The 16,432-nt window shown below is 39.3% G+C and overlaps 1 protein-coding gene across 7 annotated transcripts in view; it reads left to right on the top strand.

Moving 5' to 3' along the window:
* Window positions 1-16,432, top strand: part of ANKS3 (ankyrin repeat and sterile alpha motif domain containing 3) — a 48,006-nt gene that overhangs the window by 20,744 nt on the left and 10,830 nt on the right. For all 7 annotated transcript variants that reach the window (XR_011168630.1, XM_069089530.1, XM_069089537.1 and 4 more), the window contains 6 exons: window positions 2,382-2,543; window positions 5,332-5,463; window positions 6,632-6,744; window positions 7,964-8,140; window positions 9,908-10,032; window positions 11,222-11,363. Coding sequence is in view for 6 of the 7 variants with exons in the window: in XM_069089530.1 (XP_068945631.1) it covers window positions 2,382-2,543; window positions 5,332-5,463; window positions 6,632-6,744; window positions 7,964-8,140; window positions 9,908-10,032; window positions 11,222-11,363 (851 nt within the window). In the remaining variant the exon portion in view is untranslated. The remainder of the gene's footprint in view (window positions 1-2,381; window positions 2,544-5,331; window positions 5,464-6,631; window positions 6,745-7,963; window positions 8,141-9,907; window positions 10,033-11,221; window positions 11,364-16,432) is intronic.

Here is a 16,432-nt window from a genome sequence, read left to right as displayed (position 1 = left end):
TGTTAATAGTTCAACTTTGATCAGTGGCTTATTATTTCTTTTCGCAGTTTACCTTCTCAAGCTTCTCTTGCTTCTTGTATCTGAATGTCAAATTTTCTATTCAACTCTGGTTTTTTCATTAAGAATGCTTGAAAGTCCTCTATTCTACTGAATCACCACATTTTCCCCTGAAAGATGATACTCAGTTTTGCTGGGTAGGTGATTCTTGGTTTTAATACCAGCTCTTCTGCCCTCCGGAATATCCTATTCCAGGCCCTTCGATCCCTCAGTGTAGAAGCTGCCAGATCCTGTGTTATCCTGATTGTGTTTCCACAATATTCAAATTGTTTCTTCCTGGCTGCTTGTAATATTCTCTCCTTGATCTGGGAATTCCGGAACCTGGCTATAATATTCCTAGGAGTTTTCTTTTGGGGATCTTTTTCAGGAGGTGATTGGTGGATTCTTTCAACCTCTATTTTGCCTTCTGGTTCTAAAACATCAGAGCATTCTTCCTTGATAATTTCTTGGAGGATGATTTCTAGGTTCTTTCCCTGATTGTGGCTTTCAGGTAGTCCAATAATTTTAAAATTATTTCTCCTGGATCTATTTTCCAGGTCAGTAGTTTTTCCCATTAGATATTTCACATTGCCTTCTATTCTTTCATTTGTTTAGATCTGTTTAACATCATCTTGATTTCTCTTAAATTCACCAGCTTTCCTTTGCTCCAGTCTAAATCTGAGGGAACGATTCTCCTTATTGAGCTTTTGATATTCTTTTTCCATCTGGCAAATTCGGCTTTTCAAGGCATTGCTCTCCTCATTGCCTTTTTGAGCCTCTTTTGCCAATTGAGTCAGTCTGTTAAGGTGTGATTTTCCTCAGTCAGGCTGTTGACTCTCAATTCATAATTTCCTTGTATTGTTTCTCATTTCTTTTCCCAATTTTTCCTCCACTTCTCTTATCTGCTTCTTACGGTCCTCTATGGCCTGTAACCAGCTCGTATTTTTCTTTGAAGCTTTTGGTGCAGGAGTTCTGACTTCACTGTCTTCCTCCTGTTCCATGCTTTGCTCCTTTTTGTCCACAAAATAGGAGTCTAATGTTGGAGTCTTCTGTTTGTTTTGCTTCCTTTGTCTAGTCATGTCACCCCTCAGTCACTTGACCCCTGGGCTTTTTGCCACGGTAGGACTCTGCCACCAGACAGGGGAGCTTTCGTCCCAAATGCTGGGGTTTTCTCAGCTGCTGGAAGTATTAGATGGGTGCCCTCTCTGAGGCCTCCACATGCTCTGGCAAGCTGGTCACGTACCCCAGGACCTCCACCCTAGACTGCAGTCCAGATCCAAGCAGTTTAAAGCAAGAGCAATTACCCCTCAGACTGGTCTCTTGGTCCCCCTACACTCTGCAGGCCAGGAGCTGAAGCTGCAACGTGGCCAGCAGGGCATCTCAGCAGCTTTTTGCCCTGGGGGCAAAAGCTGATGCACTCCCAACTACTGGTCTCAAAGTCCACACTGCACTGACCTCTCACTTTGTCCTTCGCATCTATATGTTGATGAATGTGGAAATGGCCACAGCTGCTGGTGATCTGAAGTTCCCCTGGCCTGTGGCTGGTCAGGCCCGCCCTGTAGCTAAAACCTCAGGCTCACGTGGGCCTGGACTGGGCTCCCTGAGCGCTGCACTGGCCGATTCCTGCTGGGCTGTCCTCAGCTTCTCTGTGTCGTTTTGTGGGTTCTGCAGCTCCAAAGTTTGTTTAGAGCCCTCTTTTACATGGATTGGGGAAAGTGGAAGCTGGAGCCCCATGAATAATACTTTTATGAAATAGATAGTGAAGATGTTGAACTCATAATCCTGTGATTACCTCTAAGATTCCTTCCAGCTCTAAAGTTATGATTTTTATGGGGGACATAAAATGTAGAAAATATGTAGTGATTAAAGAAGGGTTTAAATTTATTTATAATGATGACCTGCTCGAGAGCTCCCATTTCAAGGAAAAATCCATTGTCTTTTGAGGTCATCACCATGCTAGCTAAACATACCACATGATAAAACATCCCTTGTTAGCCATATAAAGCTTGACTAATTATGGTGTTTCTTATGGGTTAGGCCCTTGACAACAAACTTTTTTTTTTTTTTTTTGCTTTTTGGAGGGCAGTTGGGGTTGTGACTTGCCCAGGGTCACATGGCAAGTTTTTGTGTTAAGTGTCTGAGACTGAATTTGGACTCATGTCCTCCTGACTCCTGGGTCGATGCTCTTATTTACTGTTCCACCTAGCCTCCCCAATAAACTTTTCTTAAAAGAAAACAGTAGCAACTATTTTACCCCATTTTCTTTTTTGATGTTTATCTATAAGGAGCTAGCAATAAAGTATAATGCTGAGAAAATTTCTCTCAATTTTGTGTTTGATTCACAGAAAAATATGAAGATCTGAGCTCATCAGATGAATCCTGTTCTGTCCCACAAAGGCAAAGACCTGTAAGAAAGATGAGGGGCCTTAGTATCCATGAAGGGCCCCAGGCTCTGGCAAAGATCACAGCCATAGGAATTGGAGGCAGGATGCACCAGCCTTACTGTGGTAAGCCTGAACCAGGAATTCTTACCCTCCTTTTTTCCAGCCTGTAATATTTTACTTCATACATCTGTCTTGGTTTTCAGCTCTTTAGTGGCTACAGTGTGGGTCATCAGCTTTTAGCCTAGAGTCAGACTTAACAATTTACATTTTTGCTCATTGACCAAGTTGCTCAAAGTTATAAAAATAAAATTGTTGTATTGCTTACATCTTGAGATTGACGCCTTCCCTCTCCATGATTTTCCATCACTAGCTGACATAAAAAATTCAAAATGTTTTCTCTGAACATATTAATAGTAGCAATTTCACGTCTCTTCTTGTTAATATCACACAGGGTGGCCAACTAGTCAGGGAAGGACATTACATTTAAAGTCTTCTCTCCCCTGTTTTGTGTTTCATCTGATCAGATGGCCTGAGGCATTTTTTGCTGCTGTGAGTTTGTTTTTCAGCTGGAAAAAAAGATTGGTGGTTGTGGTTTCATCTCTGTTCGTAAGAGTAGTTTTAACTCTCACAATCTGAAAACTTGGAGTTGTCATGTGATTCCTCTGAACATTGCAGGAGTTCAGTAGTTATCCGTTTTATATCTCTAAATTTATATCTATAAATTTTTATATATATCTATATAATATTATATATAGATATAATATATAGATATAATTATATATCTATAAAATAAATTTTATATCTATAAATTTATATTTATAGTTAGATAACTATATTGCTGATAACTGGATTTTGAGAACCTGGGGTGTTTATTTTCAGTAGTATTTTGAGGAACTTGTTCAGACAAAGAAGTATCAGGGACTGTTTTCTGGGCTTAAGATGTTAGAAGAAATTGGTTTAGTGTTTTTCCCTTTTTGTCTGTACTTTCTAAATTTGAACCTTCATTTTCATAAACACAAGAACCAACCAGTCAATAATCATTTATTAAGGGCTGAATATATACTAAACTAGGCCCTGAAGATAGAGATAGAGAAAATGAAATACAGTAATCTTGAGCATTTAAATACAGGAAATGGTTCAACTTGAGGAGCTTAGCTGTTTGGCAGAATATCTTTCTTCTCAGGTCCTTTCTCAGCTTTGCTGAGGAGTAGGCAAGCACAAGTAAGGTTTACCTTTTCATTCATTTTTGTCGATGAATGTATCCTTTAAAAAAAAAAAAAGACTACGGCCTTTTTTTTTTTTTCCAATTTAACCAGACAACTTTTTATTTATTTATTTATTTTTCTTTTGGGAGGGCACTTGGGGTTAAGTGACTTGCCCAAGGTCACACGGCTAGCTTTTGTGTTAAGTGTCTGAGGCCAGATTTGAACTCAGGTCCTCCTGACTCCAGGGCCAGTGCTCTATTCACTGTACCACCTAGCCACCTCCAGATAACTTTTTAAATATTACCTGAATGATAATGTTGTTTGCATGGTTGAGTGTACCTCTAAATGTCCATAATCAGAGGATGTACAGGAATAAATACATCTTAACTAAACCTATGTGCATTATGCATGTCAGAAGGAAGTATGCCTGATGAGGGTTGGCTATTAGGTTCAGCAGGGACTCTGATCTTATCTAAGACCAGAACCTGCGATTCAGTCTGGAAAGAATTCAGCTCAACCTTACTTGGAGTCAGAGTTGAAAAAGTTTATTATACACCTTACAGAGGGCAAGGATCCTTAGGGGAACCTGCAACCTTAAAGGGGTAGAATTAAGGTTTATATAGAATCATCCATAGTAGAACCCCTGCCAGTTATGCTAACTAGGTGATTAAGGGTGGGATTAGGGAAGAGTTAAGGTGGGGCCAGTGCGCAGGCAGAATGCCCATCATTCACTGGGAAAGAGCCCAAGCGGAGGCTACCTAGAGGTGTGGTTTTAGGCTTGAAAGGTCACTAAGTCGGCTAGTGGTCAAGGGCTGATGGAGAAGTGCCCAGTCTGCCACCTATCAGTGTCATGTTTGACAAGATTAATGTCTGGGAACCAAGGCTAACGGGGACTCGGGGGATAATAGGCTAAGGAGTTAACCCAGAGAGAGGATCCTGAAGGATTCACTGAGGCAGCCAAGGAATCAACCTAGAGATAGGGTACTGAAAGATTCATGGGGGCAGCGGGGCACTGTACATGGGGGAGATAATAGTGACCTAAGCTGGAATGTTTATAGATACTTTTGTGAAGGATTCATAAGAACAGCTTGTTATTGTTCCAAGCTGAGATAGTTGTTTCTGGGCAGAGTTATTGTTCGGGGGGGGGCAGAGTTAATGCTTTGAGACTGGTGGGGGGTGGAACAGAGTGTGATTTTACAAACTGGTTTTACAAATTGATGTTACGAAGTTTTACAGACTGATATTACAGATATAGATCCCAAGCACCCCATCATGCCCACCTGAAAGACTGGTGCGTGTGTGTGTGTGTGTGTGTGTGTGTGTGTGTGTGTATCTTTGTAGTATGTGATTCTGGACAAGTCACATAACCTTACAGTATCTCATATAGTTCTCTGAGACTTAGTTGCAGAGAGGTGGTGACAGAAGGGATTTTCTCCTCAGGAGCTCCATATATCAATGAAACCTCAGATCTAGTACCAAAAAAAAGTATGTATACACACTCATATTTGGAGACATGGGTATAAAAATGTTGCCAATCACTTCCTACTTGGAAGAACATTGTTATTCTTTCATTTGTTTGTTTAAATACTGTATCTTCTAGTATTGACAATGCCTTCTGGAAAGCTCCTTCAAGCTGTTGGTTTGGTTTGTTTGAAAGATGTAATGTTGTTCCCTGTGTTTATGTGTTGCCTCTATTTTATACACAGAACAAGTACCTCCGCAGGGCTATGTCACCTTTACCAACAATGAGGGAAATAGTATTGAAGGGGAGGATCTCCGCTATCGAGATGTCACCTCTCCAATAAATGAGCAGGATGTGGAAAGCAGCAGCAGCAGGGGTACGGCACTTTTTGTTTGGCAAATAAAACTATGAGAAACTTGATTCTCCTGAGATTAGTCCTTCTTAGTTTGCAGTTCCCTGCCTGTGAGATTCAGCTTTCCATATAGGACGCTTAATTTGGGATCCAACAAGAATAATTTATCATTTGTAACACCAGCCCATAAGCTAAAGCAGCGTAGATGTTTTGTCTTTGGTGGGGCTTAGTCCCATGAAAAGTCCATCTCTAGCACAATGGGAAAAAGAGAGAAAAATAACATATTTCTAGGTGAGGGGAAAATAAAGGAATCTTTCACCTGGGTTGGCTTACATGTCAGTAAATAGTAGGTCTAGAATTGTGTGAGTGGATGGAAAAGAGGTCATTTGGTCCAGTCTCCATCTTCCATGGAAGCTTATATCAAATTATGCCGGGCAAGTGTCCTATTTCAATGTTTAATAGCACTCAGCCATGACAAAGTTCCTTAACTAATCTTACTAGTTTCCAGTTCTGTTCCACTACAAAAAGAGCTACTATCAATATTTTTGTACATACGGGTTTTTTTTGTTTTTGCTTTTTTTGGAAGGGGGAGGGCAGGGCAGTTGGGGTTTAAGTGACTTGCCCCAGGCCACACAGCTAGTAAGTGTTAAGTGTCTGAGGCTGTATTTGAACTCAGGTCCTCCTGACTCCAGGCCCGGTGCTCTATTCACTGTGCCACCTAGTCACCCTGGGTTCTTTTCTTATTTCTTTTATCTCTTTGTAGTACAGGCCTAGTAGTGATATCACTGAGTCAAAGAACATGCATAATTTATTACTGTTTGGGCATAGTTCCAAATTGCTTTCCAGAATAGATCAGTTCACACTCTGTCTGTTTTTCATTTAATATTTGTCATTTTCCTCTTTTGTCATCTTTACCAGTCTTGTTGGTATGAGATTGAATTTCAGAATTAATTTGTTTGTATTTCTCTAATTATTCGTGATTGCCTCTTTTTATTCTTGCAAATTTGAGATACCATAATATTTCCCATGTATTGCCATCAGTGTTCCACATTTTAAAATGACCATGAATTGCTTGTACTAAAACCAAAAGAGTATTTGACACCTTGGAATAGAATAGATTTCTTAGGGGATTAGTTGGCTTTAGTTCTATAGGGATTCTACTTCTTATTTATTGTCTTTTCTTTATTTCTAGAGGAAAATGCCTTCTGCACCAACCTAGTAACCATCAGGAGTAGCAGTAGCAGCAGTGAGGGGCTAGCCAAAGCCCTTGGAGTCAGTAGTGAGGCTTCTTTGGAGAGCAATGAGGTAAGCATATTAATTCTTTTCATTTCCTCTCTGCTCAGCCTTTCCTTAGCATTGTGTAGGAAGTTCAAATGTTCCAAAGGAGTCGATCAGCCAGCCAGCAAGTATTCACCTTGTATTATATAAGTATTGTATATCTAGCATAGATATTATGGAGGATATCAGAAGTGGATGACATAGAATCAAATGGTGATTGAGTATCAAATTGAGTGGCATAGGTGATATATTCTGTCATAATTCAGAGAAAGGAGATAATAATGGTTGGAGGAAAGGCTTCATAGGGGAAGAAAGACTTGGATTGGCCTTGAAGAATGGGTAAGATTTAGTTCAATAGATTGGAGGGGAAGGATATAAACAAAGGCAGGAAGGTGAGAATTAGCATGAACTATTTGTGGTTATTGAAGAAATATCAGCCTAACTATAAAATTAGTGTATGGTTATATACACAGACCCATTGTTATTTTTGGAACATTAAAATGTCTTTGCTGTTTAATGTAATCAGTTTTGTGAAATTTGACATGAGCTTGAATTTGAGTTATGTAGACCATTCTCCCTTAACTTGGGTTGGATCCAGATGATGAAAACCATTGACTTTTTCTTGCCATGCTAGTTAATATTCACTACTATTCATTACTAACCCTCAGGTAGCATGTAAGTATCTATACCTCTTTTCATTTATTAATTCAACAGTTATAGATCTTCCATATCTTCTGTGTGCCAAGCACCATCTGAGGCACTGGTAGAGATAAAAGTGACTGACCCTATCTTCACTGCAGTTACAGTCTAGAATGTCAACAGCCATATTTCATAGACAGTGACTTGATTGCATGAATTCCTGGATATGGATTCTCTTCCTAGCAGTAGACTTAGTATATAACCTTGGGCAAAGAGCTGAATATTTATTTCAATTCCCCTCTGTAAAAATGGAGATTGATAATTGTACCAACCACCTTGCAGTGGGACCAGAAGAACTAAGCTAATGGTGATATGGAATTCCTTTATTCAGTAAGCATTTCTTAAATGCTACTCTGTATTATAATAGAGAGCCCCAAATCCTTATTTTTGTTTTATTTTTAATGTAAAAAGAGTTGATAAATTGATGGACTCATCACCTATGATTTGAGCATCAGCTATATAATAGTCATCTTCTCTTCCTGGCAGAGACTTTCTTACCTTTGAGGCCTTTCCTCCTTCTTCTAAACATAAATCTTCTATCTTCCAGGACTCAGATCACTCACACAAAAGCTCTGCTAAAAAACAAGCTAAAAGTTACACAAAAGCTAAGAATCGTTATACCAACAATGAGAGCCATTGGCCTCCTGGCATTGGAACCTCCGGGATGTCTAGTTCTCCAGGTTCCATCTTCAAACCAGAGAGACCCACTTATTCAGGACCCCAGGTAAGAGAAGAGGCATGAAAACTCTACTTTTAACTCTTAATTGGGAAATTGGACTTCCTTGGTCTTGTTATGCTTAACAAAATAGTTGCTTTTCTAACTGAGAAGACTAAATCTGTTGTCATCTTTTCTTAATGCTTTAAAAGCACCTCTTTGTTTAAAAAGTTAATTGTCAATTGGTACCCCTAGTCAGACTTAAAGCTTCCATATTAACCAAAAAAAGGGGGGTGGTGTTGTTTGATTTCAGTTCCTAATTTTACCTTAGAGGAACTCTCTTATCCCTCAAGCTGTATAGCTTCTCATTAGTACATAGACAACATTAAAATAGGGATTAGGATAGAGTAGCTACTCTCTGTGTTGCTATATTTAAGGAATTCCTTGAGGATCCTTAGTCTGTTGATTCTAAGTTGGCCGTTTGTTTCTATCTCTGCCATTTAAAGATAGAAGAAAGAAGCTTAATGAAGTAGCTGCAATATTTGGTTAGATTTGGTCCCTTTGTGACAGCTCTAAATGGCTCCTGCCAAAGATACCTTTCATAGATCTTCTGCCTATGTCCTTAATTTGAGGCACATAAACTTTTGGGTTAAGTGAGACACAGTAAGAAAGACTCAGTAGAGAGTGTGATCATAGATTCACTGGTAAACTTTGTCTCCCTTTAGAAAGGGTCTGAACTTTGGGAGTTCATTTTTGTCTATAGGGTTTCAGGAGTCTGGCGGTGTATATTGGACCTGATTCACAATTTAAAAGCTAATCTCTGGTCTCTTGTGGAGTTTTCCTGTTTATTTTTAACTTGGTCTCAAGGATTATTTTAAACCACTAAATGGCTTGGGTGTGTATAGGGATTTTAGGACTCTGAGTTCAAAGCCTTTGTGGCCAATTTTTTTACATGTAATTTAGCCTGATTAGTTTTTATTCCTATTTAGGATAATGGATAGACTCTGCATGTACCCAAAGCAGCATTTAGCTTCAGTACAATTGTAGTTGAATGTTAGACACCTTCATGTATATAAAGAGGCCAGTGTCAGAATTCATGGTTCTTTCTGAAAAACCAAGTATGTATAGAGGAAGAGAAGTAAAATTTCTGAAGTTCAAGGTATCAAACATGCAAAAACTGGTAATTGGAGCCATGGAGGGGTGAGAATATTTGGGGGAGAGAAAAAGAAACAAATGGACGAAACACAATCTTGTCAGGAGCATGCTGTTACACCTAGAATGCTTTCCAGTAGAAAACCTCTTCTAGAAACACTTATCCACACCTGTGCTATTGAGATAGATTCATCTGGGGCACTGTGCCTGGCAACTTGGGGTCTGTTTTTAGACCATCCCTGCATCCCAGTATCTTTCACCTTCCACTTGCCACTTGGAGACCTACAGCTTTCCAGCAGTCCTATTGAGCTGACTAATCCTCCAAGTCACATTCTTAATTGTAGAACATTCTTGGGCACCTGGGTGCCTGTTTCAGTCTGGAATTCTATTCCCACATCCTAGCACTCCTAAATTAGAAATGCTGAGAGGTTGCTCATTTGCACGTGCTCAGAGAGCCTTAGATTCTCTGCACAATCCACATTACTTCCTGACCCACATTAATCCTTAAATTCCCCCCACTCATAGGACAGGCGAAGTGACTTTAGGAATACACATGTTCTGTGAGGAAAACAGCTTTGGCTTGTGCTCTACCCTGGTTATGCGCTTGTTGACTTTTCATGTAGCCACTCTTCTTTAGGGATCTTCTCTCTTCTTCCTCTTCCTTTTTGGTTGAATGGGTCCCAGGACCTTGCGACTCTTCTGGAGCAGATCGGGTGTCTGAAGTACCTGCCAGTCTTTGAAGAGCAGGATGTGGACCTCCGCATCTTTCTGACCCTTACAGAGAGCGATCTGAAAGAAATAGGCATCACGTGAGTGTGGGGAATGTTTGTGGGTTCTCTTCCCTGTCTCGTTTTAGCCAAGAAACTAAGAGTAAGTCTAGTTGCCGACTTTCTAGAATCAAAAGAAATGAACATACCTCTTTCTTGAGCTGCTTAATTACTCATTAAATGAAGGGTCGTGCTTGAGTAGAAGCAGACAGGTAGTGGTAAGCACCTTGCAAGCTTTGTTGATTTCTTTTAAACAAAAGGTTTCATTGTGGCTCTTTTCTGTTCATACATCACCATCACTTGGATGTTTGATTTTCCCCACCTCACCCTCAGCCTTCTCTTCTAACTTGTTAATATAGTCAAGTAAAATAAATTAATCAATCGATGTCTGTAGATGTAAGCTTCGTTTCATTTTTCTTGCTCACTCCCTCTTGGCAGAGGTAGCAAGCTCGCTTCACTCTCAGAACAATGTAGCTAAGATCAGACCATACACTGATCAGAGTTCAAGTCTTTTAGTGTTAGTTTCATTTACATTATTGTGGTCATTGTTTTTCTGCTTACCTGCATCAGTTCATAAGTCTTGCCCAGTTTCTTCACATTCTTCATATTTATAATTTTTATGGTGCAATAATATACCGCTTACCATTCATATGCTACAACTTGCTTAGCCGTTCGCCAGTCTTTGGCTATCTTTGCTTTCAGTTCTACAAAGAATTCAAAGAAACCTGGAAAGACTTTTATGAACTGATGAGCAGGGGAGTAGAATGAGGAGAACAGTATGTACAACTATAGTATAAATGGAAAGAGCAACAAAATAATTGAGCCTAACTTCAAAATTATGACTTAGCTAGGGCCCAGAGATGAGATGTGAGAGGGCATCTTCTCCCTGCTTTTTTGCAGAGGGAGGAAACTTTGTGCATATAATGTCAAATTGTTTTGATTTGTTGGCTAATTTTGCTGAACTTGCTTTTCTTCTTTTATTTTTTGTTACAAGATACAGCTCTCTGGGAGGTGTGGGGGAGGATAGATATTAATAAAAATGTATTTTTTTAAGCAATTGCTACTTTTTTTATATATAGGTTTATTTTTCATTTCAATTCAGGATAACTGGATTCATGCCTAAGTGGTCATGTATTGTGGGGACTGCCATAGAAAACCAAGTAGGGAAAGAAATTTCCAAAGGGAAGGGGACAGATGGTGATATGATTTGTCTTCTGATCTACATCTGCAGCTTGTTTGGGCCCAAGCGGAAGATGACCTCCGCCATTGCTCGATGGCACAGTAGTGCCCGCCCACCCAGCGATGCCCTGGAGCTGGCTTATGCAGACCGGCTCGAAGCTGAAATGCAGGAACTGGCCATTCAGCTGCACAAAGTAGGTGTGAGTATGATAGAGAAGTATGTAAGTGAGTGCAAAATAGTGTTGCTCTCATAAAAAAAAATACAGAACACAAAAAGCTCCCTCCCAGCCTGCACACTTAGGTAATAAGTAGTCATAGCCTTATTGAGATATCAGGCCTAATTCTGGGCTCCATAATTAAAGAGGGAGGTGCAGAATATGGAGAGGGTTTTAAGAGAGGCTGTGAAGCTTTTTTCCAGAGTTATTTAACCCGATAAAGAAAAGGTCAGAGGGTGACCTAAAATGCTTTTTTATCCTGATGAACTATAGAAGATAGTGACAAGTTGTTTTCTAACTCAAAGAAAGTACTTACTTAGTCATAGAAGTTATTTAAATTGGATAGAAGGGAGAACTTCTGACAGGAAGGATTGTTAAACTTTAGAATAGATCACCAAAGAAATTATAGGATAGTCATTCCTAGAAGTTTTACACAATGAAGTAGGTGCCCATCCACTGGGGAATGATTTAGTTGTAACTTTCTCAGAGGTATTACTGTTCACTTGTGTAGTCCCTCACGTATCACTCACATAATGTTCAGCTTGTTTGATTCTGTCCTGCAGTTCATCCTTATAGGAGTAAAGTTTAGATTCAAGAGTGTTTATGGTCATCTAGTAGTGACATTTCAGAGGTTTAGAACGGTGGAATAGGAGATATGTGGCCTTGCCTTCTAGGCTCTGTTGGGCTGCTAAGCGGGAGGATTCGGAGACTTTAGTGAGTGACATTATTAACAGAGGGGATGAGGTGGAATTCTTCAGGCTGCCTCCTGTTCTTTATGTAGAATGTTGGTGTTAATGCTCAGCAAGGCGAGGTACTGGTGTTAATCAGTCAATCGATGGATAGTCCAGCCAGTCTTCTGAGCAGGTGCTGACTGGGTATCTACAAACACATGATAGTTATTCCTCACGATGTATCTAGTGCTGAAGGCATCCTGTCATATAAACCTGCCCAAAAGAAAGAATGTAGGTTTCAAATCATTCTACACTTGGCAATGAGAAATAAATGGATTGGTGGGATCCTAACTAGAATCCAAACTGGATAGTATAACATGAATCCCAATGTGTTTCTCTCATGTACTTATATGATAAGGGAGTGGCTTTATTTAGTGTGAAAAATGTTGAATTTAAAGTCAGGGGAACTGGCTTTGCTATATATTCTCATTGTGACCTTGGGCATGTGCCTCAATTTTCTCACCTATAAAATGAGAGGAATAAACTAGAATCATCTCTAAGGTCCCTCCAACTCATTTTTATTTGTTTTTGTAAGTAAACCAAAGAAATACTTTTCAGGATTGGAAAAAACTGCCTTAAGGCTGTACCTTTTAGTCCACTCCTTCAGTATCTGCCTACCTTCTCTCCAGAGCTGTTTGTGCTTGTCAGCATTCATGGCTTTACTTCACTGCCATTACTGTTTTTGTTGGTGTTTTTTAGGGCATTTTTTTTTTCTAAAAACCACTACAGAATCTTTTCTTGAAGGAAATTTTTCTTAATCTTACCCAATTTCCCTTACATTATTTATTCCCGCATCCCCTTTGACATTTACATAAATAATTATACAAAGCTATATTTTTACTTGTTTATGTATTTTCGTGTTTTTTATGTGTGTTAGACTGTATACCCCTGAATTCAGGAAATTTAGCTTTCTGTCTTTCTGCTGCCTCTTTATTTTCTGTATTTTTCTATAGATCCTCAAGTACTCTTGATTGACACGGTATTTAACTTGATCATGCCTGTCAGTTTTTTCATGTACCAGTGTCTTAAAAACAGATTTATTATGAGCTTAGTATTAAATATCAGATACATTAAAACTATTTGCAACTATTTACATTTTTAATAAATTACATTCAATGCATGAAATGTGATGAAAACTTTTCAGTTGCTCTATAAGCTTTCGTTAGGATTCTTAGTTTGGCCTTCATTCACATTTACTTTTCCTTTTATATGATTGTAGTTAGTCTGTTTACTGTTTTTCCTATGTTTCCTGTGTTTTTCAGTCAACCAGCATTTTATTTATTTATGGGCTGAGGCCTTTTTTTTTTTAAAGCAGTTGGGGTTAAGTAACTTGCTCAAGGTTACACGGCCAGTTATTTTTGGGTGCGGTGCTAAGTATCTGAGCCCAGATTCGATCCTCAGGTCATCCTGACACTGGGGCCAGTGCTCTTACTCTCTGAGCCACCTGGCTGCCCCTAAGCAATCGGGGTTAAGTAACTTGTTCAAGGTTATATGGCCAGGTGTTTCTGGGTGGGTGCTAAGTGTCTGAGCCCGGATTCGATCCCCAGGTCATCCCGACACTGGGGCCTGTGCTCTTACTCACTGTGCCACCTGGCTGCCCCTTTTTTTTAGTTTTAAAAAAAATTTCGAATAATATTTTTTCCCAGTTACACGTAAAAACAATTTTTAACATTCATTATTAAAAATTTTGAGTTCCAAATTCTCTCTACCCCTCCCTGAGATGGTAAGCAATTTGATATAGGTTATACATATGTAATCATGCAAAACATTTTTCTATATTAGTGATGTTATAAAAAACACTCTCACCCAAAAACCCACCAAAAAAAATAAAGAGAAGAATAGTATGTTTCAGTTTGCATTCAGACTTCCTCAGTTCTTTCTGTGGAGGTAGATAGCATTGTTCATCACAAGTCTTTCAGAATTGTCTTGAATCATTGTACTGCTGAGAAGTTGTTCATCATACAATATTGTTACTATGTACAATGTTCTGTTTTTGCTCACTGTACTTTGCATTAGTTCACATAAGTCTTTTCAGGCTTTTCTGGAATCATCTTGCTTGTCATTTCTTTTAGCACAATAATATTCCATTACATTCATATACCACAACTTATTCATTCATTCCTGGGCTGATGGACATCCCCTCAATTTATAATTCTTTGCTATCACAAAATATATAGGAAATATAATATAAAATATAATAATATAACAAAATCTGCTATACATATTTTTGTACAGATGGGTCCTTTTCCTTTCTCTCTGATCTCCTTGGGATACAGACCTAGTAGTGGTATTGATGGGTCAAAGGGTATATACAGGGTTTTATAGCCTTTTGGACATAGTTGCAAATTGCATGGTGCATCATCAGTTAGCATTTACTATGTGCCTACACTGTCCTATCCTATGTTAAGTTCTGGGGATACTTAAAAAAAAGGGCGAGAAATAATCCCTATTCTCAAGATGCTCGTAGTCTACTAGGGGAGACAACATACAAAAACTACATACAGACAGGATATATACAAGAAAAATTGGGGATAATCTCAGCTGGAAGGCACTAAGATTAGAGGACTGAGCAAGCCTTCTTACAGAAGGAGGGCCTTTAGCTGAGAATCGAAGGAAATTAGAGAAGCCAGGAGGCACAGATGAAGAGGGAGGGAGAGCATTCCAGGCAGAGTTCTAGCCAGTGAAAATGCTTGTAGTCAGGAGATGGGAGTATTTTGTGCAAGGAAGCAAGGAGGCCAGAGCAAGGATTGCAGAATACATGGAGGGAGGAATAAATATAAGAAAACCAGAAAGGTAGCAAGAGGCCAGGTTATGGACTTTAAAAGCTAAACAAGAAGGTTTTCTATTTGATCCTAAAGGCAATAAGGGAAAACTGGAGTTTATTGAATAGGCAAGAAATATAATCAGACCTAGTTATAGGAAGGTCAGTTTGACAGCTGAATAGAGGGTGAATTGGAGACTTGAGGCAGGGAGAATGACCAGTGGACTGTTGCAGTAATCCAGGTGTGAGGTGGTGAGGGCCTGCCCTAGGGTGGGATGCAGTGTGAGAGGAGAGAAGGGTTTGTGTGTAAGCTGTTAAGAAAGTGTAAACTACAGGACTTGACCACTTATTGGATATAGGTGGTGAGAGGAAGGAGATGAGGATGACATGTGGTTGTGTGCAGGGCTTCCGGGGATGACAGCGGGGAAGGTTTTGGACATGTTGAGTTTAAGAAATCTAAATGTCAGCTGGAAATGTCAAACCAGAGGTCAGGACGGAGGCGGTTTTTGTGTTCTTTCTGACCTTCTTTGGGGTTTTCTTGGCAAAGATACTGAGGTGGTTTGCCATTTCCTTCTCTAGTTCATTTTACAGATGAGGAAACTGAAGCCAATAGGGTTGGTCAGGGTCACACAGGCGGTGTCTGAGGACAGATTTGAACTCTGGAAGTCTTCCTGCCAGAAGGCCCTGCACTCTGTGCACTATGGCGCCACCTAGCGGCCTGTAAGGGCAGAGGTTCGATCTGAGAGTCCTCTGCATAGAGATGATAATCAGTGAGCCATAGGATAGTTAACCATAGGAAGTGATACAGAGGCAAAAGAGAAGAGGGCTCAGTACAGAGCCTTAGGGTGCCCACTATTGTGGGTATGATGTGGATCCAGATCCAGCAAAGGAGGCAGGAGAACTAGGAGAGAGGGGTGTCCTGAAAATCTAGAGAATGACTTCCTGAGTATCTTTATGGTTTTCTATTATTCCTAATTCTGGTTGATCTTAATTGCAAAATAGCTTTCTATCGTATTAATGTGCCACAACTAACTATTCTCCTATTATTGGAAATTGAGGGTGCTTCTGCTTTTTTGCATTTATGAGCAATGCTTTTATGAAGTCTCTGAAGAGATATAAAAAATCAAGAAAAGAGCTGGCTGCTATTCCATCAGGAATAAAAGAACTGAATGAATAAACAAGTAAAACTTAGGAGCAGGCTTTTAAAAAAGCAATAAAATTGACAATCCATTAATGAATTTATTTTTTTTTAAAGTAGAAAAATGCAGATCACCAAAATGACAAAGGAAAAAAGAAATCCAAACAAACAAAAGAAATTAAGGTTGTTAGTAGGGAGTACTACATGTATCTGTAGTCTTAACAAATTAAAGAATTTAAAAGAATTAGTTATCTATGAAAATTTAAATTGTCCAAACTGGCACAATAAGAAGTTACATTTAAATAGTCAAATCTTAGAGAAAGAATTAAGACCTATCATTAAATAATTGCTTCAACAGAAAAATCTTGGCTCACAGATTCACAGCTGAATACTTTTAAAACTTTCCAAAAACAAAGAA

Source organism: Petaurus breviceps, unplaced genomic scaffold (assembly GCF_028583685.1).
Source record: "Petaurus breviceps papuanus isolate PSGF00001 unplaced genomic scaffold, PetGlider_PUasm1.0 120, whole genome shotgun sequence".
Classification (NCBI taxonomy): domain Eukaryota; kingdom Metazoa; phylum Chordata; class Mammalia; order Diprotodontia; family Petauridae; genus Petaurus; species Petaurus breviceps.
This window is presented reverse-complemented; position numbering and strand designations above follow the sequence as displayed.